Source organism: Papio anubis, chromosome 6 (genome assembly GCF_008728515.1).
Source record: "Papio anubis isolate 15944 chromosome 6, Panubis1.0, whole genome shotgun sequence".
Classification (NCBI taxonomy): Eukaryota; Metazoa; Chordata; class Mammalia; order Primates; family Cercopithecidae; genus Papio; species Papio anubis.
Window position 1 is genome coordinate 29,443,457 of NC_044981.1, and position 24,566 is coordinate 29,468,022.

The 24,566-nt window shown below is 46.2% G+C and overlaps 2 protein-coding genes across 3 annotated transcripts; one reads left to right on the top strand and one right to left on the bottom strand.

Annotated features, from left to right (window-relative positions):
* The first annotated feature begins 2,333 nt into the window (after positions 1-2,333).
* MOG (myelin oligodendrocyte glycoprotein) lies at positions 2,334-17,560 on the top strand. 2 transcript variants are annotated; one of them, XM_003897275.3, is made up of 8 exons: positions 2,334-2,645; positions 4,776-5,123; positions 11,120-11,233; positions 12,581-12,601; positions 12,842-12,862; positions 15,484-15,600; positions 15,903-15,923; positions 16,372-17,560. In XM_003897275.3, the coding sequence occupies exons 1-8, from the start codon at positions 2,558-2,560 to the stop codon at positions 16,383-16,385; spliced, it is 744 nt and encodes a 247-aa protein (XP_003897324.1). In that variant the 5' UTR covers positions 2,334-2,557; the 3' UTR covers positions 16,386-17,560. The 2 variants fall into 2 exon arrangements, with proteins under 2 accessions (XP_003897324.1, XP_003897325.1); XM_003897276.3 differs by having other exon boundaries at positions 16,626-17,528.
* Positions 17,561-17,669: 109 nt separating this feature from the next.
* On the bottom strand, positions 17,670-22,987 carry ZFP57 (ZFP57 zinc finger protein). Its single transcript, XM_031667020.1, has 4 exons — positions 21,913-22,987; positions 20,974-21,100; positions 20,426-20,527; positions 17,670-18,949 (listed from the first exon to the last, which is right to left on the bottom strand). The coding sequence occupies exons 1-4, from the start codon at positions 22,333-22,335 to the stop codon at positions 17,775-17,777; spliced, it is 1,827 nt and encodes a 608-aa protein (XP_031522880.1). The 5' UTR covers positions 22,336-22,987; the 3' UTR covers positions 17,670-17,774.
* Positions 22,988-24,566: the final 1,579 nt, after the last annotated feature.

Here is a 24,566-nt window from a genome sequence, read left to right on the forward strand (position 1 = left end):
GTTTCACTTCTTGGACACATCTACACCAGGCTCTATTCCTGGCAATACCTGGTGTTCCTATACCCCAGATTTCTTTATTTTATTTTATTTTATTTTATTTTAAGACGGAGTTTCGCTTTTGTTGCCCAGGCTGGAATGCAATGGCGCGATCTCGGCTCACCGCAATCTCCGCCTCCGGGTTCAAAGGATTCTCCTGCCTCAGCCTCCCAAGTAGCTGGGATTACAGGTGCACGCCAGCACGCCTGGCTAATTTTTGTATTTTTAGTAGAGACAGGGTTGCTCCATGTTGGTCAGGCTGGTCTCGAACTCCCGACCTCAGGTAATCTGCCTGCCTCGGCCTCCCAAAGTGCTGGGATTACAGGCGTGAGCCACTGCGCCCGGCCCCTACACCCCAGATTTCTGCAAGTGGCAACAGCACTGGCTTCATTTTGCTGGTGGCCCCTCTCTACTTCCCTTGTATATATCACCTTTGCCCAAAGACCACATCAGCCAAGGGACTGCTCTCACAGCTCCAGGAATCCTCCCCTTTCAGGAGATTTGAGGCAGTTGAGGGCATGAAAGTAAATAAGCTGAGCTCTTCAGAGGTCTTGTATTGTGGTGGTTAAAAGAGCCAGTTCTAGGACTAGAAAGCCTGGCTTGAAATCCCAGCTCTTCCACTCCCTAGTGGTGTGACTTTAGCAAGTTCCTTTACCTCTTTTGTACCTCCCTTTTCTCCCCTGTAAGATATGGGTGATAATAGTTCAATATTTGTTTTGTTGTTGTGAGGATTAAAGGTGTTAATGCAAGTAAACCACTTAGAACCACAGCACATAGAAGATCTCAGTAAAGTGGTTAGTTTTTTGTTGCTGTTGTTTTCAGAGATGCTGTGATTTCTCCAAAGTGGCTGTGATGGCTCAGCAGGCTCCTGACCCTCCCTGCTCCCACATGCCTCCACCCTCATCCTGATCTCCCATCCAGCTTTTGACAGCTTGCTTAGTGCTGGACACTTGCATACATCCTACTGCCCCCAAACCCTGCCCAGAAACATCTTGTGCATAACTCTCCTACCTGAATATGCATCAGGGAGAAAGAGCGTCCCAGGACACTTTAGGTTTTTGAAGGAGAAAATCCCCACTTAGTAAAAAGCCAGGGATCCACAGTGGCCACTTTTTCCATGGGATCCACCCCTGCAATCTTGACTTTCAACCACACAGCACCAGAGTAGCCAAGCATTGCTTGTGCCCAAATGCCAGCTGCCTTGCAGGGTGAAAGAATAAGCAGTTCCCAGATTCAACTGACCATAATCTGTCCTTCTAGCTCCTTACACCCATCTCGGACAAAAGCAGAAATGTATGTCTCAGTTGTGTTTCTACCCCTTGCTGCCCAATATAAATTTTTGTGTTGCCTAATATAATTTTTTGTGACGATGTAAATGTTCTGCATTTGTGTTGTCTGATGAGATAACCACTAACTGTAGTGCTATTGAGCATTTGAAACATGGCTAGTGTAATCAAGAAACCAAATGTATTTAATTGTAATTAATTTTAAGTGGCCACTTGCAGGCAGTGATTGCTGCATTGGAAGGCACGGCTCTAAATTGAGCCTTTTTTCCTTATTTGAGGAGGCATACTTGCCTTAAGATTGGGAAGTCTATTTTTGGAACCTGGTACCAATGCTGGTCTCACCCTTGCAATTCTCACCTGAGCCCAGAGGTGAGAGAAAGGTTTCCATTCCAGATCTCACTCTCCCCTGTGACACTGAGGAAACTGGCAAGTGATGTGAAGGCTGGAGAGCGTGTCCTGTATGCTGGCTCTGTCCCTGCTGCCTGTGTTGACTGACACAGTTAGTTGCTGCCCTTGCTGGTCTCCCTTCCTCCAACCTTGCCTCTCTGAGCACTCCTGACGTTCATCTCATGACTTCCCTAAAAACATTCTTTGGGGACAAGAAACTAACAAATCCCAAGTGACCCATCACATATACAAACATACAGAACAGAGTTTGGATTCGTGGTAGAAGAAAGGGAGGTTAGACATCAAGAAGAATGGTCTGGTGATGACAGTTGTGAGATAATAGAAACAGGAAAAAAAATCGAAGTTTTCTTTCTTTTTTGAAGAACCAATCATACTTTCTCTCTTTTGACTAATTGGTAGGGCTGGGGTGGATTGGAGGAACCTTATGTATTCCATAAACGAGCCTCTCCCTGAGGTCCTGTAAGTGATCCTTCCCCACCAATTAGCCCCTGCAAGACCCTTCAAGGGTTGGATCTCCAGGAGGGCGTGGGGGAGGAAAGCCCAGTACCAGGCAGCCTCTGCTCCATTGCTCTGGCGGGGGTGGGGAAGGCAAACCCTGGTCATCCCCTCAGTCTGTAGACCTTTTGTGTGAATGCCTGGCAAGGGTGACGTGGGGCTGTTTCTGCGGGCACAGCTGCAGCACTTACTGGAGTGGAGGCAGGGCCCAGGCAGCACTGCCCTCCCAGATCTTCCCTCGGGCTTTTCAGCAGTAAGGGGACATGCACCCCGAGGCCCTCCACTTGGCCTGACTCTGCTGTGGGGGCTTTCTGTCCCCAGGAACGGTGGAGATGGCAAGCTTATCAAGACCCTCTCTGCCCAGCTGCCTCTGCTCCTTCCTCCTCCTCCTGCTCCTCCAAGTGTCTTCCAGCTACGCAGGTGAGACATGTTTTTTTCCTGCCCTGGGGAGACCCTGAAAACAGAAAGGCTAGTTTCCTGGGTCTTAACTCCTTCAATCATCCTCAAGTTGCTATATTATCTTTCTGAAACATAGACCTGCTGACACGCTTCCCTTCCTCAGAAACCTTCCGTGGGTGGTTCTTACAGCCTTCAAGATGGAGTCCAGACTCTTTTTTTTTTTTTTTTTTGAGACAGAGTCTCCCTCTGTTGCTCAGGCTGGAGTGCAGTGGCATGATCTCGGCTCACTGCAACCTCAGCCTCCCTGGTTCAAGTGATTCTCCGGCCTTGGCCTCCCGAGTAGCTGAGACTACAGGCACCTGCCACCAAGCCCAGTTAATTTTTTTTTTCTTTTTTTGTATTTTAGTAGAAACAGGGTTTCACAAATTGGCCAGGATGGTCTCAATCTCCTGACCTGCTGATCCGGCCGCCTCAGCTTCCCAAAGTACTGGGATTGCAGGTGTGAGCCACTGCACCCAGCCTAATTTTTTTTAATTTTTAGTAGAGACGTGGTTTCACCATGTTGGCCAGGCTGTTCTTGAACTCCTGACCTCAAGTAATCTGCCCTCCTCAACCTCCCAAAGTGCTGGGATTATAGGCATGAGCCAGTGCACCCGGCCCAGACTCCTTAATGTGACTAACTCAAGGCTTTTCTTGAACTAGTTCTTACTTGTCTTTTCACCTCTCAAATTGAGATAAAATCATAGCAACCTCTTGGAGTACCCATCAGGATTACATGAGATTACATGCTTAGCAGTGTCTGTCCATAGTAAATCTCAATACATGTTTGTGGAATTATCATATCTTGTCATGTTTGAGACTTTGCTCTGCATAATCAGGCACCGGTAAGTTTTTTAAAGGAACCCGGCTGTCACATGCAGAGGGGAAATCAACAGAAAGATTCCCATCCTCAGGGAGCCACCTGACTGACAGAGGTACAGTGCATCCACTCTCCAGGTCTAGGGGAGAAAGCAGCTTTATTTCCTAGTAGCTCAGAGTCTGATTCGAGAAACACATCCACATAGAAAAAAATATGGAACTTGTTTGGGTCAGGGTCGAGGAGCCACAGTGAGGTGGAAGATACAGAAGAAGGAAGAGTGAAATAGAGCCATCCCCAGGGTGGAAGATCTCAGAGGAGAATTTGGGAAACAGGGTATGAACAAGGACTGAATGGTGAGAAGTGGTGGAGAGACAGTTAAAGTGGATGGAGTGACAAAAGCGAAACCTCTAAGGGTAGAATAGGCAGCAATTTGGCCAAGTCCTAACAGGGAGGCCCATGGGAAGATTCAACCTCAAGATGCTGCACCACATTCCAAGAGGGAAACTTAAAGCCTGGACTGAAGAGTCAGAGATGGCTACAGTTGGCAAAAAGATGGGCAGATGCTGAGATGAGATGATTGCTAGAATGTTCTGTCCAGGATATTCACAATATCTCTTATAACCAGAGACTTTTTTGTTGTTGTTGTTCTCAAGAAGGAAACTTGGGGCTGGGTGTGGTGGCTTACGCCTATCATCCCAGCGCTTTGGAGCCAAGGAAGGCAGATCACCTGAGGTCAGGAGTACGAGACCAGCCTGGCCAACAGTGTGAAACCTCATCTTTACTAAAAATACAAAAATTAGCTGGGCGTGGTGGCAGGTACCTGTAATCCCAGCTACTCAGGAGGTTGAAGCAGGAGAATCGCTTGAATGAAATAGTGGAGGTACAGTCAAAAGGTGACATCTCCTTCTTTCTATAATTATATTTAGACATTTGCTTTACTTGCTTATTCACTAGGACCATGTGCATGCGTGTGTGTGTGTGTGTGTGTGTGTGTGTTTGCAAGGAGGCAGAGGTTGCAGGGAGGTGGAGGTTGCAGTGAGCCAAGATCGCACCACTGCACTCCAGCCTGGGCGACAGTGAATAAGACTCAGTCTCAACAGTCTCAGAAAAAAAAAAAAAAAAGAAAGAAAGAAGAAGAAGAAAAAAAATTGCATTCCTTCCTGGATCTAGAATTTCATTTAAAAGTCAAGTGTCCTCTTCCTTCCCTGTTTTGAAGCAGCCCTTCCCATGACAGGCTTACTTGCCAAGGTTCCCTCTGACCTTCAGTCTCTTCCTTTTGGTGTCTTCGACAGGACAGTTCAGAGTGATAGGACCAAGACAACCTATCCGGGCTCTGGTCGGTGATGAAGTGGAATTGCCATGTCGCATATCTCCTGGGAAGAACGCTACAGGCATGGAAGTGGGATGGTACCGGCCCCCCTTCTCTAGGGTGGTTCATCTCTACAGAAATGGCAGGGACCAAGATGGAGAGCAAGCACCTGAATATCGGGGCCGGACAGAGCTGCTGAAAGACGCTATTGGTGAGGGAAAGGTGACTCTCAGGATCCGGAATGTAAGGTTCTCAGATGAAGGAGGTTTCACCTGCTTCTTCCGAGATCATTCTTACCAAGAGGAGGCAGCAATAGAATTGAAAGTGGAAGGTGAGTAGTGCCGTATAATATTAGGTATTAACTGTTGGGTGGCCAGGAACAATCATTCTCTCAATTAAGATGAGATCCCTCAACCCAAACATCTCACGCCTGGGAATGAATTCCATACAAACGTACACATCAATAAGCAGAAACTCATATGCTTAGGGATGTCTGCTGCATCATTATTCAGAGTAGCGAGGAAATTGGGATCAAAGTCAATGCCTTTGAGTAGGTCAGTGACTGAATAAACAATGGTAGCCATACTGTGAATATTATGCAGGCATTAAAAAGATTATTTTAGCACTATGCCAGATGGTTTGGAGGCCTGCTATAAGGTATTGTTGAGTGATAAGAGCAAGCTGCAAAATGTAGGATACAAAAACAAAACCCTAGGGCATAGTGGTTTGCCTCGCAGCTACTCAGGAGGCTGAGGTGGGAGACTGGCTTGAGCCCAGGGGTTTGCAGATACAGTGAGCTATGATTGCACCACTGCACTCCAGCCTGGGTGACAGAGCAAAGATCCTTCACCCCCACTCCCTACCCCTGTGTCAAAAAAAAAAAACAAAAACAAAAAACAAAACCCTGTATTTGTGAGCACACACACACACACATACACACATGCCTGTGCGTGGTCCTAGTGAATAAGCAAGTAAAGCAAATGTCTAAATATAATTATAGAAAGAAGATATCACCTTTTGGCTGTACCTCCACTATTTCATTCTGCAGAATTTGTTTGTTTGTTTGTTTGTTTGTTTGTTTGTTTTGGCAGGGGTCGAAGTCTTGCTCTGTTGCCCAGGCTGGAGTGCAATGGTGCCCTCCTCCTGGGTTCAAGTGATTCTCCTGCCTCAGCCTCCTGAGTAGCTGGGATTACAGGTGCCCACCACCACGCCCAGCTAATTTTTGTATTTTTAGTAGAGACAGTGTTTCACCAGGTTGGCAAGGCTGATCTTGAACTCCTAACCTCAGGTGATCCACTCGCCTCAGCCTCCCAAAGTGCTGGAATTACAGGCGTGAGCCACAGTGCCCGGCCTCAGAATTTCATTTTCAACATGTTCTGCATGATGGGTGATTTTGGAGATTATTTTTTGCTCTATCTCAGGATGATTAAGATGTGGACAAGGTGAAGCAGATGGAGGTGGAGCTTTGAAAGTTAATTGCTATTTAATTGAAGAACTAAACTGCTTTGAGGGCCTCAGTGTCAGATCCTTTCCCTTTTCCTCCTCCCCAACTGCAGTGCAAACATCAGACAATTGATCACTATTGTATCTTGGGGGTGTGAGTGACCATTGCACTGCTGGGACCAGAAGACGGCATTGTATGTGGAACAACAAAGCATTATTTCTAGAGACTGCCTGCAGGGATATGGAAATAGCTTTGTGTGTCTCATAATGTTCTTCATACAGCTGTTTTCACTGGGGAAATTCTACTTGTCAAAAAGTTTGATAGAGAGAACCTCTCCAGTTTGCAGATTTTTCTCCTTGCTGCTCAACAACTTCCTAGCTCAGTAACTGCCTCTCCCAACGAACTCCCTCAGTTTCACCACACCAAAAAAGGAAGACAAGCCGGGTGCAGTGGCTCAAGCCTGTAATCCTAGCACTTTGGGAGGCCGAGGTGGGTGGATCACCTGAGGCTGGGAGTTCAAGACCAGCCTGACCAACATGGAGAAACCCTGTCTCTACTAAAAATACAAAATTAGCTTGGCGCATTCCTGTAATCCCAGCTACTTGGGAGGCTGAGGCAGGAGAATCGCTTGAACCCGGGAGGCGGAGGTTGCAGTGAGCCAAGATCGCGCCATTGCACTCCAGCCTGGGCAAGGGAAGCGGAACTCCCTCTAAAAAAAAAAAAAAACAAAAAACAAGGAAGACAAAAAGAAAAGCATCTGAAGATCTAAAGACTTTGCCTCAGGGGAGAAAGTTGTCTTTTGGGTTGTTATCCACATTCCAACCTCCTGTTCCCACCTCTTAGTCTGCATGCCTAAGAATCAAAAAAGAAACTGTTTTACAAGTAAACAAGGGACACTTTGCCTAGGCTTGGGAGCCAGGAAGTTGAGACAAATTTAGGAATGAGATGAAGTAATGGTATTATTGCAAGTCTCAGGTGTAACTACCTCTGCTCTTTCTCTGAAGAGTTTCTAATCTCTCTTTTTTACTTATTTTTTCTTGTCATTTTTGTGATTTTATTACTAGTTGTCTCTAATCCTTTCTTTAAAGTCTTCAACAAATGCCAGGCACGGCGACTCACGCCTGTAATCCCAGCACTTTGGGAGGCCGAGGCAGGCTGATCACCTGAGATCGGAGTTCGAGACCAGCCTGATCAACATGGAGAAACCCTGTCTCTACTAAAAACTACAAAATTAGCCAGGTGTGGTGGCGCATGCCAGTAATCCCAGCTACTCGAGAGGCTGAGGCAGGAGAATCGCTTGAACCCGGGAGGCAGAGGTTGCAGTGAGCCAAGATTGTGCCATTGCACTCCAGCCTGGGCAACAAGAGCAAAACTCCGTCTAAAAAAAAAAAAAAAAAGAAAAAACATACAAAGCAGAGAGAACATTATAATGAGCCTCCAAGTGCCTACCACCTTGCTGCAGCACTTGTCAATCCAGGGACCACCCACTTCACCAGCTCCCCACTCATTACCACCCTCCCCTACTCAATTACTGAGGTAAATCCTAGGCAGCATGATCATTTCTCTTTTTTCTTTTTATTTTGAGACAGGATCTGTCTCTGTCACCCAGGCTGGAGTGTAGTGGCATGATCTCTGCTCACTGCAGCCTCTGCCTCCCAGGCAGAAGCCATCCTCCCACCTCAGCCTTCATAGTAGCTGGGACCACAGGCAAACACCACCACACGCTGCTAATGTTTTGTAATTTTTGTAGAGACTGAGTTTTGCCATGTTGCTCAGGCTAGTCTCAAACTCCTAGGCACAAGCAATCCTCCCACCTTGGCCTCCCAAAGTGCTAGAATTACAGGCGTGAGCCACTGCACCCAGCAAAGAACACTTTTTAAAAAATAAATAGGCCGGGCACAAGGGCTCATGCCTGCAATCCCAGTACTTTGGGAGGCTGAGGAGGGCGAATCACGAGGTCAAGAGATGGAGACCATCCTAGCTAATGTGATGAAACCCTGTTTCTACTAAAAATACAAAAACAAAATTAGCCGGGCGTGGTGGCGGGCGCCTGTAGTCCCAGTCACTCAGAAGGCTGAGGTAGGAGAATGGAGTGAACCCAGGAGGCAGAGCTTGCAGTGAGCTGAGATCGCATCACCACACTCCAGCCTGGGCAACAGAGTGAGACTCCATCTCAAAAACAAAAAAAAAAAACACAAAATAATAAAAATAAATACATAAATAACTACAATACTATTATCACATCTTAAAAACTCAACAAAAATTTCTTAATATCGTCAAATACCCAGTTTGTGTTCAAATTTTCCTGATTGTTTCATAAATACACTCTTACAGTTGGTTTCTTTTAGTGAGATTCAAACAAGACCCACCTGTTGACCTTTGCCCTTAGGGTTTCCCACGGTCTGAATTTTGTTGACGACATTCCCATGTTGCTATATAATACGGTCCTCCATGCCCTGTGTTTTTCTGTAAACTGATAGATGTGGAAGTGCAATGACATTGTGTTTGATTTACTTTGGCAAGTATAGTTCATCAGTGATACTCTATACTTCTTGTTGATTTACATCCAAAGGCTAATAATGTCTGCTTTTCTCTCTTTTCTAATTATTTGCGAAAGTAAAAATATGGGGGTTTGGGAGAAAGTATGTATGTACTCACTTAAGTATGTATTCACTAAATCACATTGCTATAGGTAACTTCCATTAAGAACTTGAAAGTAAAGTTTGCTGCATTTTCCTCTAGGGAACACAATAATAGACAGGAGCCTTAGTCTACAGCTTAAAGGATTGTAATTATACCTGAGCAACCTTCCTGGACCAGTTTAACATTATTGGCTGTGATGTATCCCTACCTTTGATGTCAATATCCTTACTTAGCTCCCTTAAAGCAGAGATCAAGATGAAAAGGGCTTCAGCTGCAGCATGGCACATGGAGATTAGAGTGGGGCTTTTGGATGCTGAGGAGCAGACCTAGAATGGGAAATAGATGGGAGCCACAAAAGTGAAGGTCCCCCTCCCTCATTGCTCAACCTACTCCATGCCTGCACATCTGGTCAGTTACCAAATCCTGTGTAAGCTACCTTCCTTTTCTTTCTTTTTTTTTTGAGACGGAATTTTGCTCTTGTTGCCCAGGCTGGAGTGCAATGGTGTGATCTTGGCTCACTGCAAACTCCAACTCCCAGTTCGTGCAATTCTCCTCCCTCAGTCTCCCAAGTAGCTGGGATTACAGGCGTGCACAACCACGCCTGGCTAATTTTTGTATTATCAGTAGAGACAGGGTTTTACCATGTTGGCCAGGCCAGTCTCGAACTCCTGACCTCAGGTGATCCACCCACCTTGGCCTCCCAAAATGTTGGGATTACAGGCGTGAGCCACTGCGCCCGCTGTAAACTACCTTCTTAAAAGCTCTAGAAGAGGGCTCTTAACCTTTTGTTGTGTGTTATGCACCTTTGGCAAGCTGATGAAGTTGATAGACCCCATCTCAGAATTCTTTTTTTTATTTTTTCGAGTCAGGGTCTCACTCTGTCACCCAGAATGGGTTGCAGTGGCACGATCATGGCTCATGGCAGCCTCTACCTCCCAGGCTCAAGTGATCTTTCTGGCTCAACCTCTTGAATAGCTGAGACCACAGGCTTGTGCCACCATGCCCGGCTAATTTTTAATTTTTTTTCGTAGAGGCAGGGTCTCACACTATGTTGCCCAGTCTGGTCTCGAGAACTCCTGGGCTCAAGCAATCTTGCCTTGGCCTCCCAAAGTGGTGGGATTACAGGGGAGAGCCACCACACCTAGCCAGAAGAATGTTTTAAATATACCAAATAAAACATTTATACCAAAATACAGTCATCAAAATATTAAATTAACAAGAGTTAGGGTTGCCCTAGTAATTAGTGTAATTTCAAAATAGTAATGTATTTGTAGTAATGTAAAATCAAAAATAGATAAGTGATAGTTTGAGATTTCTGTGACTTTTCTAATGTGATATGAAAATATTTGTGATTTTTTTTTTTTTTAGATAGAGTTTCACTCTTGTTGCCCAGGCTGGGGTGCAATGGCATGATCTCAGTTCACTGCAACCTCCGCCTCCCGGGTTCAAGCGATTCTCCTGCCTCAGCCTCTCGAGTAGCTGGGATTACAGGCATGCGCCACCATGCCCAGCTAATTTTGTATTTTTAGTAGAGACGGGGTTTCTCCATGTTGATCAGGCTGGTCTCGAACTCCCAACCTCAGGTGATCCACCCGCCTCGGCCTCCCAAAGTGCTGGGATTACAGGTGTGAGCCACTGTGCCCAGCCAATATTTGTGATTTTTACTGATGACAAAGTCAAAGGTTCTGTTCAAATTATTGTGGTGTATTGCCTACAGGCATAATTAAAGTAAACACTAAATTTCAGTTCAAAGGTTACTGAAAATATGTATTTTTCATTCCGTATTTAAGCTTTGAATCCTCTGACTTCCTATACCATTACCACTGTCCTAGTTCAGGCTCATGTTGTTTTTTACTTTGTTATCACAGTCTCTTAACATTCCTCCCTATCTTCTCCAGTCCTGTAGGTGCTAAATCTGATGTGGTCACTTCTCCGTTTGGAATCCTTCAGTGCACCCCCACGGCCTTGAGGATCAGATCTAAGTCCCTTAGCTGCTCCTTAAAACTCCCCCAGCCTGACCCAATACACAATCTTGACTTTAAACTACTTGTCATTCTAAATCAATAGCATTTCCTGGAAAAAAACATTTTTCCATCAAGGCTAAGCTCAGGGACCAATTCTGTGTCACCTTCTTTGAATCCTGATGATATTCATGTCTTTATTTGACCTGATTTATTGGGCCCCAGGCACCGTGCTGAGTGTTGAGAATTCAGCTCTGGGCAATGTGTCCTGCCTTTCAGATCCCTTCTACTGGGTCAGCCCTGCAGTGCTGGTTCTCCTCGCGGTGCTGCCTGTGCTCCTTCTGCAGATCACTGTCGGCCTCGTCTTCCTCTGCCTGCAGTATAGACTGAGAGGTACAAGGTGGAGGGTGGGTGGATCAGGATCCTTCCTTTAAATGAGCTGGCTTCTTGGAGTTACACCACTAAACATGTATTTGTGAGTGACTTCTGGGTTCAGAACTTCTTCTCACTACTGAGTGATAAAGAAAAAAAATAACTCCATAATGAGTTTTACATCTCACAGAATGCTTTCATATGAATAAGCGGACCCAGCTTTCCCTATGAGCTGACTATGGCATAGAGTAACCCCATTTTACAGAGGATACAACTGAGGCCAGGAGTAGTTCAGTGACTTACTCAGACCAATATAACTTGTAAGTGGTAGAGCTGAGGCCTCTGTATCATACCTAGCAGCTCCATGCAACTTGGGAGAGTGTGAGCTTCAAAGTCAGACAGGTCTAGGCTATTAGGAGTTTTGAATAGATACTGAAGTGAAAGTCTGTGCTACACAGTAGGCATTCAAACATTGTTTCCTTCTCCATTCAACACTGAGGGCTCAGGTTCAGCAGCTGATGACGCTCCTCTTTTGTGCCTAGAGCTTTCATTCTGAGCCTTCTCCCCCTACCAAGTGTCTCCCCAATGCCAGAGCAGGAAGAGTCTTCACTCCTCCCCATGCCCCACCTCTCATTTGTTACTAAGAGGAGAGGAGAAAGTAGCAAGGAGGGTATGGGGAATGTTTTGGGGGGATGGGTGTTGGTGGGATCAACAACAAAGTCCTTTCTGTCACCTTGAATTCAGCCCAGATGCCTGCTTGTCTACTTCTCCCACGTGAAAAAGGCCTTCAGCCCACATGGCTGAGCAGAAAGAATCTGAATGTTAGAGTCAGGCAGCCTGGGTTTGAATTCCATCTCAGGTACTGAACTATACAGCAAAATTCTTAGATTCTCCAAGCCTCAATTGCCTTGTCTGTCAAATAGAGAAAACATCCTCCCTCCTACATTGTAGGGAGGATAAAAGTCATGCAAAGTGCCTACTACAAATCCAGTCACAGAGTAGCTAGCTGCTCACTAAACATTCAGCTCCTCCTTCCTCATTCAGATGGGAAGTGGCAACGCAGTGGGCTGGAGCAGCACTATGAACTGAGAATCCAAGAAAAAGGGCGAAGAGCAGCTGGGAGGTAGTAGATCCTTGTGCTGGTTTGGGGCATTGCTCACATTCTTTATTCGCTATTGTATCTAGACTATAGCTAGAGAAAGAGCCGCAACCCTTGGCTTTCAATCCAGTGCTCTTCCTACTCTCCTAAGGTTGTTTCTGGGCTGCAGAGAAATAGCCTGCACAAGGGGCCCAGGCGCTGGGTGTAGGAGGGTCCCCACCTGGAGTCAGAGCATGCAGGAACTAAAATGTTGCCTTTTTCTATTCTAGGAAAACTTCGAGCAGAGATAGGTGAGTTACAGTCATCCTTTCTCTCAATTCTTGCCTTTCGGTGTTTTGGCATAATGGAAATGGTCGTGTTCTCGGACCATCTGTCCCTCTCAATACCCTATTTTTCCCTTAGTTTCCCTTTCTCTACGGTGGGTGTGTTGTGCCTAGAGCAAGTTTTAAGTAATTAAATAACAAAGACTCAGGATAAAGGATCCTTTTTGAGTGCCCTACTAAATCCATTTCCATTTGTTTCTCTTTCAGAGAATCTCCACCGGACTTTTGGTAAGTTCTGGCATATCCAGGCCCTCCCAGGTCAACTTGGCATTTCACTGTAGTTCCAGTCACCTGGGGGAACTAGGACCCCTGGCTCCTGGCTGGGTCCCTTCCTCTCTTTTCTTCCTTTAAATAAGAAGTCATTTGCATTTAGGATTGGTAAAATCATAATAAAAATACTCATGTACTATTTTTATGTGCCAGACACTATTCTAACTGCTTTACAAAAACGTTATCTTATTCTGCTTAACTCCTCATGCACATGATTTCTCTTTTCAGGAATATAGATCGTTTACACATAAACCTGATGTCTGGTTGGGGAGGTGAAACGAACAGAAAAACAAGACACAACTGTATCACCTGTATTTATATTTCAGGATGTTTCCATGAGTACAGAACATGACTAATCAGAGAAGACCTCATGGACAAATAGAAAAGCCACCAAGCCCCACTAGGAATTGACCCCCCAAGAACATGGTTTCTAGCCTTTTTGTTCACTGCAGATCGCCCAATGCCTAAAGACAATGCCAACAGAAGAGCACCCAAATATCTGTTAGATAAATGTTGCAGAAACTAGAAGGTGTCATTAGGGCACAGATGGTACCTTCTCTGAGCAAACTTCCTTCACAGCCCCTCCTCCCGAGCCTGTAGGTGACTCTACTTTTGTCACCTGGCACACAGAGTTCTAACCTACCATTTATAAAATTAGACCAATTTGTGGAACACACACACACACACGTCTTGACGCACCCAAAGAGGAGGAATAGTATCTTTGTTTTGGAGGACTTGACTATTAAAGGTCTTAACTCCTTTTTGTACCATGAATCTCTCTGGCACTCCAGTAAAGTCTAAAGGACCCCTTTGCAGAATAATGTTTTTAAATATACACATAAAATAGAACACATAGGATTGCAAAAACAATCATTGTATTGAAATATAGCTATCAAACGATAATCACATTTGTGATATAGCAACATAAATGCTTCTTTCTTTCTTTTCTTTTTTTTTTTTTTTTTTTGAAGAGGAGTTTTGCTCTTGTCGCCCAGGCTGGAGTGCAATGGCGCGATCTAGGCTCACTGAAACCTCACCTCCCTGGGTTCAAGCAATTCCCTCCCAGCCTCGGTAGCTGGGATTACAGGTGCCAGCCACCACGCAGATAATTTTGTATTTTAGTAGAGACTAGGAACTTTTCCTGGGTTGGCCAGGCTGGCCTCAAACTCCTGACCTCCGGTGATCTACCCGCCTTGGCCTCCCAAAGCGCTGGGATTACAGGCATGAGCCACCATGCCCAACCATAAATGTTTCTTTAGCAAAAGTAATACATTAGGTAATGTAGCAGCAAGTCTAGTAACCTGTAATTTCTTTCTTTCTTTCTTTTTTTTTTTTTCTTTGAGATGGAGTTTTGCTCTTGTAGCCCAGGCTGGAGTGCAATGGCACGATCTCAGCTCACTGCAACCTCTGCCTCCTGGGTTCAAGCAATTCTCCTGCCTCAACCTCCCAAGTTGCTGGAACTACAGGCCCAGCTCATTTTTGTATTTTTAGTAGAGACAGGGTCTTACCATGTTGGCCAGGTTGGCATTGAACCCCTGACCTCAGGTGATCTGCCTGCCTCAGCCTTCCAAAGTGCTGGGATTACAGGTGTGAGCCACCAGGCCTGGCCCAATAACCTTTAATTTCAAAATACTAATAAACATAAACAGTATTTCAAGATTTGTGCAATAACTCTAATGGGAATGAAAACATATATGGCTTCCATTGGTAATTAAGTCACAGGTACTGCTGATTTTGTGGTTAGTTGTAACATGTTTTGCTTTGTTTTGTTTTTTCCAAGACAGAGTCTTTCTCTGTCGCCCAGGCTGGAGTGCAGTGGCGGGATCTCGGCTCACTGCAACCTCCGCCTCCCAGGTTCAAGCAATTCTCCTGCCTCAGCCTCCCGAGTAGCTGGGATTATAGGCATGCGCCACCATGCCAGGCTAATTTTTATACTCTTAGTAGAGACAGGGTTTCACCATGTTGGCCTGGCTGCTCTTGAACTCTTGGCCTCGTGATCTGCCCGCCTCAGACTCCCAAAGTGCTGGGATTACAGGTGTGAGCCACCACGCCTGGCAGTTGTTACATTTATTTTTGTTTTGTTTTGAGATGCTGTCTCGCTCTGTCGCCCAGGTTGGAGTGCAGCGGCACAAACTTGGCTCACTGCAAGTTCCGCCTCCCGGTTCACACCATTCTCCTGCCTCAGCCTCCAGAGTACCTGAGGCTACAGGTGCCCGCTACCATGCCCGGCTAATTTTTTCTATTTTTTAGTAGAGACAGGATTTCGCCATGTTAGCCAGGATGGTCTTGATCTCCTGACCTCGTAATCTGCTTGCCTCGGCCTCCCAAAGTGCTGGGATTACAGGTGTGAGCCACCGTGCCTGGTCAGTTGTTACATTTTTAATGAAAGAAAATGTTAAATCCAGTTAATGAAAATAAGGAGGCAGTACTTTTCTCATCCAAATTCATGGACTCTCTGAATTCTGTCCTCAGAGTCCTTTGGTGTTCTAGGATCCCAGGTTAAGGAACCAAAAAAGAAAGGTGGGTGGGGCATGAGGGGGAACACATGTTAACCCTGTTTGTTCTGGTGAACAATTCAGATCCCCACTTTCTGAGGGTGCCCTGCTGGAAGATAACCCTGTTTGTAATTGTGCCGGTTCTTGGACCCCTGGTTGCCTTGATCATCTGCTACAACTGGCTACATCGAAGACTAGCAGGTGCAGTGGCTGGGCAGCAGGCAAGACCACCAAATAGTGGGGAACCAAGTCAGCTTTGAATGGGAAGCCGAAAGAGAATAAAACCAGGGCTCAAGATTAGGAGAGCTGGGATTTCCTTATTCCTCTGTCCCCATGCCCAACCCCAGGCTCTTCTGAGAAACTGTGAAGAGAACCACTTACTGGATCTGTGGGGTCCCCCAGTGGAAAGGGCAGTGTGGGTCACTCCAAATATCCACAGGGAGGATGTGGGGAAGGTGCTATTCATCTTCCACTGATATGTATTTGTTTCTTTTTGTTTTCAGGGCAATTCCTTGAAGAGCTAAGTAAGTTATCTTCTCTCTCTTAAAAGCAGAGAATAAAAAGGGAGGAAAGGGAGACAGAAGCAACAAGAGGAAGAGGGGGGCTATTGAGAGATCACAGTCCCAGAGGAAAGGAGGAGCTGGAGAGCCTGGGTGGAGGGAAGACTCCTCCTGGGAGGGACAGGGGCAAGAGGCCAGCTGTTAGACACATTTACAGGTGGCAGAGAAACTGGAGGCATTCCCATCTGCTGCCTGACCCATTCCTCCTTCACTGCCCCTAAGCAGGAACCCCACCCTAGCTGGTCTCATTGCCCATGCCACAGCAACTGCTCAGTGCCTCACCTCTCAGACCAACCACTGAGGCAGGCATGGAGACAAGATGACCCCAAGGGCTTTTCTTCTCCCTAGTTCAATGGTTTTATGATACAAACTACTGACATAGATTTTTCAAGTTATTTTTTCCTTCTTCTAGGAAACCCTTTCTGAGTGATGTCACATCTTGGCAGGGGTGGAGGAGAGCCTGGTTGCCCAGGGATTGGTCCTTGGGGACATCTCATCCATCAAGTTGCATACTCACTGGCATCTTTGCTATGGGGACATTCCAATTTGCACTTTCAGGAACACTCTGAATTCCAAGTAGAATTGATTTCCCTTCTTCTGTCATCTACCTTTTCTCTTCCTTCGTTTTCCCATTTTTATTATCCTTCTTTCCATTTCTCTCTCCAGTCTTCCACTTGGAAACCCTTCCTGGCTAAGGACAGGCAGGTGCCCCTCTCTCCATCAGAGGACACCTGTGCTGGAGAGCAACACAGATAGGATGGTCTCTGCCATGAACTGGAGGCCAGGAACCTCCTCACTGAAAATTACAGTATGATAACTTTGCAAATGGTGGTTGTTTCTTCCAAGACTCCAGCCCTGATTGCGCAGAACTGAGAGGCATGTGAAGGGAAGGAAGAGGAAGAGTGTGAAACATTGAAGAGAGAGCTGAGTGAACTGAAGAGTGAGGATATGGGTAGCCCCAACCCAAACCTGGAGATGGGGAGAAACCTACAGAATACTAGCCAGAGCTCCACCTTGTCTTGGCAGCCTACTAGGGAACTGGGGAAGCAAGAAATGAAAGCTGGGCAACATGCCTGCTTTAGAATGTCTTCCTTCTACTTACACATCTTCCACAGGTCTCAGAATTTCCTTCCTCTCATCCTTTTTCTCCTGTCTTCATATCTACCAGAGTATCCACTGTTTATTCAACAACTACTACTTGATGGTCAGATACAAACAAACAAGCTAGGTGCTAATTAATAATGATATGAGTTTTGGTTGAGCACGGTGGCTCACACCTGTAATCCCAGCACTTTGGGAGGCTGAGGCAGGTGGATCACGAGGTCAGGAGTTCGAGACCAGCCTGGCCAACATGGTGAAACCCCGTCTTTATTAAAAATACAAACAATTAGCTGGGCATAGTGGTGGGCGCCTGTAATCCCAGCTACTCAGGAGGCTGAGACAGGAGAATAGCTTGAACCCAGGAGGCGGAGGTTACAGTGAGCTGAGATCACGTCACTGCATTCTAGCTGGGGTGACAGAGTAAGACTCTGTCTCGAATAAATAAATAAATAAATAAATAAATAAATAAATAATACGAGTTTTCATATGCACACTTCTAACCCCTTTTCTTTTATATATTTCCTTCCTTATCCACTCACCTGTCTCCCTCTACTCCAGCCTCCTTACCCCAGAGGTCAGTCCTCAGGAAACCAAACACAAAGAAAGACCTCAGTCAGAAAGGCCATTTATTTATGTTTCAAGATGCTCACTGCCTCCTTTGCAGGCCTTCTCTCTTAGGCCTCTTCTCCTGAGGGTATGGATCCTGGGGGGAGATTATTCACCTCCATGCTTCCATTCCTCCCCAGCCATAGTGGGGGCATCATGAGAGAAGCCAAGCCACTGGCCCAGGATCACCCGGCATTTATGGTGGCTGCTCTGGCACAGTTCCTTGCCTTTATAGCCCCTCCAGTGATCCAGAAGGCCCTCTTTCTCCCCAAAGGAGAGGTCACATATAGGGCAATGGTAGCTCTTCTGCTTCCAGTGGGTCTGCTGGTGTCTGACCAGCCTGGAAAATGAACTGAAAGACTTGCTGCAATGGAAGCAGTAGTTGGGTGGCTCTGTGAGGTGGGCCTTCTGGTGTCTGGAGAGATAGGATTTCTTGCTAAAAGTCAAAGGACAATGCGAGCAAGAGAAGACATTGAGTCTCGAGGGCTTCACTGGATGAGAGTTGGATCTGGCATCCTGACAGGGGGTTCCAATGATGGGTGCCTCGGTCCTGGTCACAGGTGCTTGGTTCTTAAGTACAGATGGCTGGTTCTGGGCCATAGGACCCTCAGTTCTAAATATGGTTTCCTGAGACCTGGCCACTGGTATGGTTTCCTGAGACCTGGCATGGTTCACATCCACAAGCCCCTGGATGGACCTCTGGCTTCTGGCGATAGGTGTCTGTAATTCAACAGGGGTGCCTGGAATCCTTAAAGTACACTCTTGGTTTCCTTCCACTGGCTCCTGGTTTTGGTGTATCTTCTGGTGGCGTTTGAGCTCAGACTGGTCCCGGAAGCTCTTCCCACACACGGAGCATGAATGGGGTCGGTAACCCAGATGGACACGGCGGTGACGACTTAGTCCAGAAGCATCACAGTAGGTCTTGTCACAGAGCGTGCAACAGAAGGGCCTCTCCCCAAGATGCATGCGTCTGTGATAGCTGAGGGACTTGGGGCTCCGAAACAACTTCCCACACTGGCTGCAGCTGTTAGTCAGCTTGGGATTGTGAACAAACTGGTGGCTATAGAGGTAGGAGCGCCTGCTGAAACACTTGCCACAGATGCGGCAAAAAAAGGGTGGCCCAGCCTGGGATGCTTGAAGCACCTGGGTCCTGTCCATAGACCCAGCTGGGGCAGACAGGGGGCACTGGCCGGCCCCTCTGCATGCAAGGAAGACCTTGTCATCACTAGTCCCCTCATCTCTCAGACTGGGATGTTGTTCTCGAAGCTCTTTCTTCTTACCTTCTGTAGTGAATGAGGAGGAATAACACAAAATTCCACTATAAGAACTCCAACAGAGGCCGGGCATGGTGGCTGACAACTGTAATCCCAGCACTTTGGGAGGCTGAGGCCAGCAGATCACCTGAGGTCAGGAGTTCGAAACCAGCCTAACCAACATCGTGAATCCCTGTCTCTACCACAAATACAAAAATCAGTTGGGCATCGTGGCATCTGCCTGTAATCCCAGCTACTAGGGAGACTGACGCAGGAGAATTGCTTGAACCCAGGAGGCAGAGGTTGCAGTGAGCTGAGATGGCACCATTGCACTCCTGCCCGGGCAACCAGAGTGAAACTCCGTCTCAAAAAAAAAAAAAAAAAAGAAGAAGAAGAAGAACTACAACACAGCTCTCCATTCAGCCCAAGACACTTGTCTCTGCCCTTGCTCTCCCACCCAACACATTCATCCTCACCCTTGGGCCCTATAGGCTAGAAATAAGAAAAAATAAATTTGGCGTTTCAAATTAAAAGCAAATAAAAATTTAACTGGAGTCTTTCAACACTGTCAGAAATGTAAATTTTAACTTACAACAACACTTCTTGAAATCTATCTTATCTCATTCTCATTATTGCTCAAATTCCCATAGACACTCCACAGACACCCGCATAATAATGCATCATGAACATTGGGCCACTTGCAGGTGAAAAAAGGTGTTATTAATAATCAAGCTAGGATGAGAAGCATAAACCAGTACCATCCTGGCAAACCAAGAAGTGTAGTCAGCCTAGCTTGATATCTCTCTCAACTATTTACTACCAGGGTAAGCCTCCCTTACTCCAACGCAGCATGAAGCCGATCTCCTTTGCTTCTCTTTTCTGTTGGACAGAACATTTTAATCAGAACAATGTCATGGACATAAGCAACCTTCATGTCATCTCTCAATCTCTAGAAACTGAAGACATTTACTTCTCCTGAAAGACTTAGATCTTCAGCCCACCAGGCACGGTGGTTCACACCTGTAATCCTAGCACTTTGGGAGGCCAAGGTGGGTGGATCACTTGAGGTCAAGAGATCGAGACCATGCTGGCCAACATAGTGAAACTCCTGTCTCTACTAAAAATACAAAAATTATCTGGGCATGGTGGCACATGCCTGTAGTCCCAGCTACTTGGAAGGCTGAGGCAGGAGAATCGCTTGAACCCAGGAGGCGGAGGTTGCAGTAAGCCAGGATTGTGCCACTGCACTCCAGCCTGGCAACAGAGCAAGATTGTCTCAAAAAAAAAAAAAAAAAAAAAGAGAGAGGGAGACTTAGATCTTCAACTTGAAGTCGAGGGACTTGAGCCTATGATCTTAAGCTCTCTTTCAACTCCAAGTCTGACCAGGCTGGACAGAGGTTCACTAGGAGAGCATCTGTAGAGCATTCATCCTCCCCATCAGCTCTCCATCCTTTCAGGGGTTATTCTGGGCCCTTTTTACCTTCCTCCCTGCTTGGCAATTCTTACCTGAAAGGCCTTCTGTGTTTGGGAGATGGACAAACTCTCTCCATTGTTCCTCTTCTTGCTCAAGCCTGGTGATTCGCTCTGGCTTATGCAGCAAGATTCTGGCTGATGTGTGGGAATGAGAAAGAGTTGAGTTGGTCTCAGGTGTGGCCCCTTCACATCTGATGGGGACAACAGGTGACCTCCTGTAGCCTTTGTTTAAGAACCATAACCTGGGACATGTAGATGCAGAAAGGAGACATTCAAAAGGTCAGCTGCTAGCAAAGTATCTGGTTCTCAGGAGTGACTTAGTAAATATTTGTTTGATGAATGGAAAAATTTGCATATTTTGAGAACACTGTCATCATGTTACAAGTGTTATCTTTGCCTTCATGCAGGCTATCATTTCTTCTCTTTACCACTGAACTTAGTGACTCAGATCTTTCACACCTGGAAAGCATAGAACCAGGGGTCAGTGAAACTAACTGTAAGCTGATCTACCTGTCCAGGGAAACCAGATGTTCCAGGGCCCTTAGGACAGGGGGCTTGCTGAGGGAAGCCCAGCCTCTTACCCACAGATGCTAGGTTCTTAAAGATTTCCGACATAACATCCTGGTAAAGGACCCTCTGGCTGGCATCTAGACAGTCCCACTCTTCCTCGGTGAAATTCACTGCCACATCCTCAAAGGTGACTGGCTTCTGGAAGAACAGGAGAGACTCAAAAAGTTTACATAAATATATGTAGGTATGTATATGTGTGCGTGTGTGTGTGTGTATGTGTGTACAAGATTAACATCCAGTCTCAAGATTCAGAGAATTAAAACCTAAGAGAAAGATAAAACCATGGAAGGAAGAGAGAAATATTAAAAGAGAGACACAAGGCCAGCAACTGTGAAGTATAGAAAGGAAAGGAGGCCAGATGTGGTGGCTCATGCCTGTAATCCCAGCACTTTGTGAGGCTGAGGCAGGCAGATCATGAGGTCAGGAGTTCGAGACCAGCCTGACCAACATGGTGAAACCAGGTATCTACTAAAAATACAAAAATTAGCCGGGTATGGTGATGTATGCCTGTAATCCCAGCTACTCAGGGGGCTGAGGCAGGAGAATTACTTGAGCCCGGGAGGCAGAGGTTGCAGTGAGCCAAGATCACGCCACTGCACTCCAGCCTGGGTGACAGAGCAAGACGCTGTCTCAAAAAAAAAGGAAATGAAAGATGAAGAGAAAGAGAGAAAGATAAGATGTGGGGGAGAGGAAAGAGGATATGCAGAATACAAATAGGAAAGCAAAGCAAAAGAAAAAATGCTGCCACTCTAACAAATTTCAGGAAGTACCACATGAAGGATGCCAGGGTGGTGCGGGAGATGGAGAAAGGTTTTGCGGCTCCTTTTTCTGGATGTCGTTCAGTCTAGAACAATCTGAGATTTCATTTGACCTGCAGGCAGGAGCATGCATGAAAGAGCTCCTGGAGTCTAGGACCTGGACCCCACCTCTCTCTAGCTTAGTCTCCTCACCTTCTTCACCCATGCCTCCCTCCAGCAATCTCTCTTCATGGCTTCCTGCAGGGTGGCAGCTACCTTGCCCACCCATGGGAACATCTTCTGTACAGGTTCGATTGGCTTCAGCTGTTCAAACATCTTCTCTTCTGTGGTGTCTCTTTCTAGCTTTATCCACTCCTGACCTGGCGCCCAGGGCTGACTGGATTCCTTCCTGGGGCTATCTACCTCCCAGTAACTGGGCAGATGGAGAGGCTCAGCAAAGGTCCCAGGGTTTGATGTGGCTTCCTGTGACAAATGTATCTGCTCCAAGAGGCTGTCTTCCTTTTTTGTTCTGCTGTCCAAATTCTCCTCTTCCACAATTGAGGACAACTTTGTTTCCCTCAAAGCCTGGGCCACAGAGTTCAGGGCCCTGGTCACCCTTGGCTCACCAGCTGCCATTGTTTAGTAACACCAGGCTGGGCTAGGTGTCTGCCCTCTGTTCTACCCTGTTTCTATATACCTGAGGTCAGAGAAAAACAAAACATATCAGCAAGAGGGAGGGTAAGAAACAGCTTCCTTATTTGGTCAGGGAATGCCATTAGTTATTAAACCCCTGCTGTGTGCCATTGGATGCTCTCAGCAATGAGGTAACAATTACTGGCCCTGTCTTAAGGACCTAATGCAGAGATGCTAAATAATTTTCCAAGGACAAGTGGACATTCTTGATCTACAAAAGTTAATGTTTAAACCTAACGTTAATGTTAGACTCAGTACCACTGGAAATCATGTAGCTGGGGTAACCAGGCTAGGATCTGTCACAGATCACCTTGAGTGAGTCTCTTTATTCTTTCTGACTTAGTTTCATCAGAAATGTGAGAATAAAGGAGACACTCTCTAAGATCTCTTCCATGACCAAAATTATACACACACACACATACACACACACAATTCTGTGATCTGGATTTTCAATACATGTAGTAGTTCCCCCTTATCATGGTTTTGCCTTCCAATGCTTCAGTTACCCATGGTCAACCGTGGTTCAAAAATATTAAATGAAAAAATCCAGAGGACAGGCACAGTAGCTCATGCCTGTAATCCCAGCATTTTGGGAGGCTGATGTAGGCAGATCATCTGAGGTCAGAAGTTCAAGACCAGCCTGGTCAACATGGTGAAACCCTGTCTCTACTAAAAATACAAAAAGAAAATAGCTGGGTATAGTGGCACACATCTGTAATCCCAGCAACTCGGGAGGCTGAGGCAGGAGAATCACTTGAACCCTGGAGGCGGAGGTTACAGTAAGCCAAGATTGCGCCACTGCATTCCAGCCTGGGAGACAGAGTGAGACTCCGTCAAAAAACAAAAAAAAAAAAAAAAAAATCCAGAGATAAACAATTCCTAAGTTTTAAATTGCTTGACATTGAGTAGCATGATAGCATGATGAAATCTTGTACCTTTTCTCTCTGGCCTGCCCAGGATGTGAATCATCCATTTGTCTAGCATATCCACACTGCAGACAATACCTGCCCATTAGTTCCTTAGTAGCTAGCCATCTCAGTTATCAGGTTGACTACTGCAGTATAGCAGTTGCCTGTGCTCAAGAACCGCTTATTGGCGGGCACGGTGGCTCAAGCCTGTAATCCCAGCACTTTGCTTGGGAGGCCCGAGGCAGGAGGCGGATCACGAGGTCAGGAGATCAGTGCATCCCTGGCTAACCTGGTGAAACCCCGTCTCTACTAAAAAATACAAAAACTAGCCAGGCGAGGTGGTGAGCCTGTAGTCCCAGCTTTCGGGGAGGCTGAGGCAGGAGAATGGCGTAAACCGAGGGAGGCCAGACTTACAGTGAGCTGAGATCCAGCCACTGCACTCCAGCCCTGGGCGACAGGCCCGAGACTCCGTCTCAAAAAGAACCGCTTATTTTACTTAATCATGGCCCTAAAGCACAAGAGTAGAGACACTGGAAATTCAGATATGCAAAGAGAAGCCATAAAATGAAAAGGTAAAATTCTTGTTTTAAGGAAAGAGAAAATAATCATATGCTGAGGTTGCTAAGATTTACAATATACGTTATTTTTATTTTTTTATTTTTTTGAGGCGGAGTCTCACTCTGTCGCCAGGCTGGAGAGGGCAGGGCGTGATCTGGAAGCTCACTGTAGCTCCAGCCTCCTCTCTCACCTCTGAGTAGCTGGAACTGATGGCCGCCACCAGCAACTGAACCCAATTTTTGTATTGTTGAGTAGAGGCGGGGTTTCACCCTGGTTAACTTCCAGGATGATTTCTCCTGACCTCGTGATCCTGCCTCGGCACTCCCAGTGCTGAGACGGAAGTGGCTTTCCTGCGTACTTCGGCAATATAAGTATTTTGAGGAGAGGATGCCATATTCACTTTGGCTTTTGTTACATTATGCTGCTGTGAAATTGTTCTATCTTATTACTAGTTATTGTTGTCAATCTCTTACCATGTCTAATTTATAAATCAAACTTTGTCATTAGTATGTATGTACAGAAAAAAAAAAAAAAAACCATAGTATATACAGAGTTTGGTACTGTCCGTGGTTTCAAAGTATCCACTGGGGTGGGGCACGGTGGATCACTGGAGGTCAGGAATTTGAGACCACCCTGGTCAACATGGTGAAACCCCGTCTCTATTGAAAATACAAAAATTAGCAGGGCATGGTGGCACATGCCTGTAGT

Bases quoted from the DNA above. Each gene is read 5' to 3' on its own strand.
- MOG (XM_003897276.3), top strand. From the start codon at position 2,558: ATGGCAAGCTTATCAAGACCCTCTCTGCCCAGCTGCCTCTGCTCCTTC. The intron at 2,646-4,775 runs GTGAGACATGTT...TGTCTTCGACAG, and splicing joins AGTGTCTTCCAGCTACGCAG to GACAGTTCAGAGTGATAGGA. The intron at 15,601-15,902 runs GTGCAGTGGCTG...TTTTGTTTTCAG, and splicing joins GCTACATCGAAGACTAGCAG to GGCAATTCCTTGAAGAGCTA.
- ZFP57 (XM_031667020.1), bottom strand. From the start codon at position 22,335: ATGGCAGCTGGTGAGCCAAGGGTGACCAGGGCCCTGAACTCTGTGGCC. The intron at 20,528-20,973 runs GTAAGAGGCTGG...CCCACACATCAG, and splicing joins TAAGAACCTAGCATCTGTGG to CCAGAATCTTGCTGCATAAG. The intron at 18,950-20,425 runs GTAAGAATTGCC...CATTCACTACAG, and splicing joins AAACACAGAAGGCCTTTCAG to AAGGTAAGAAGAAAGAGCTT.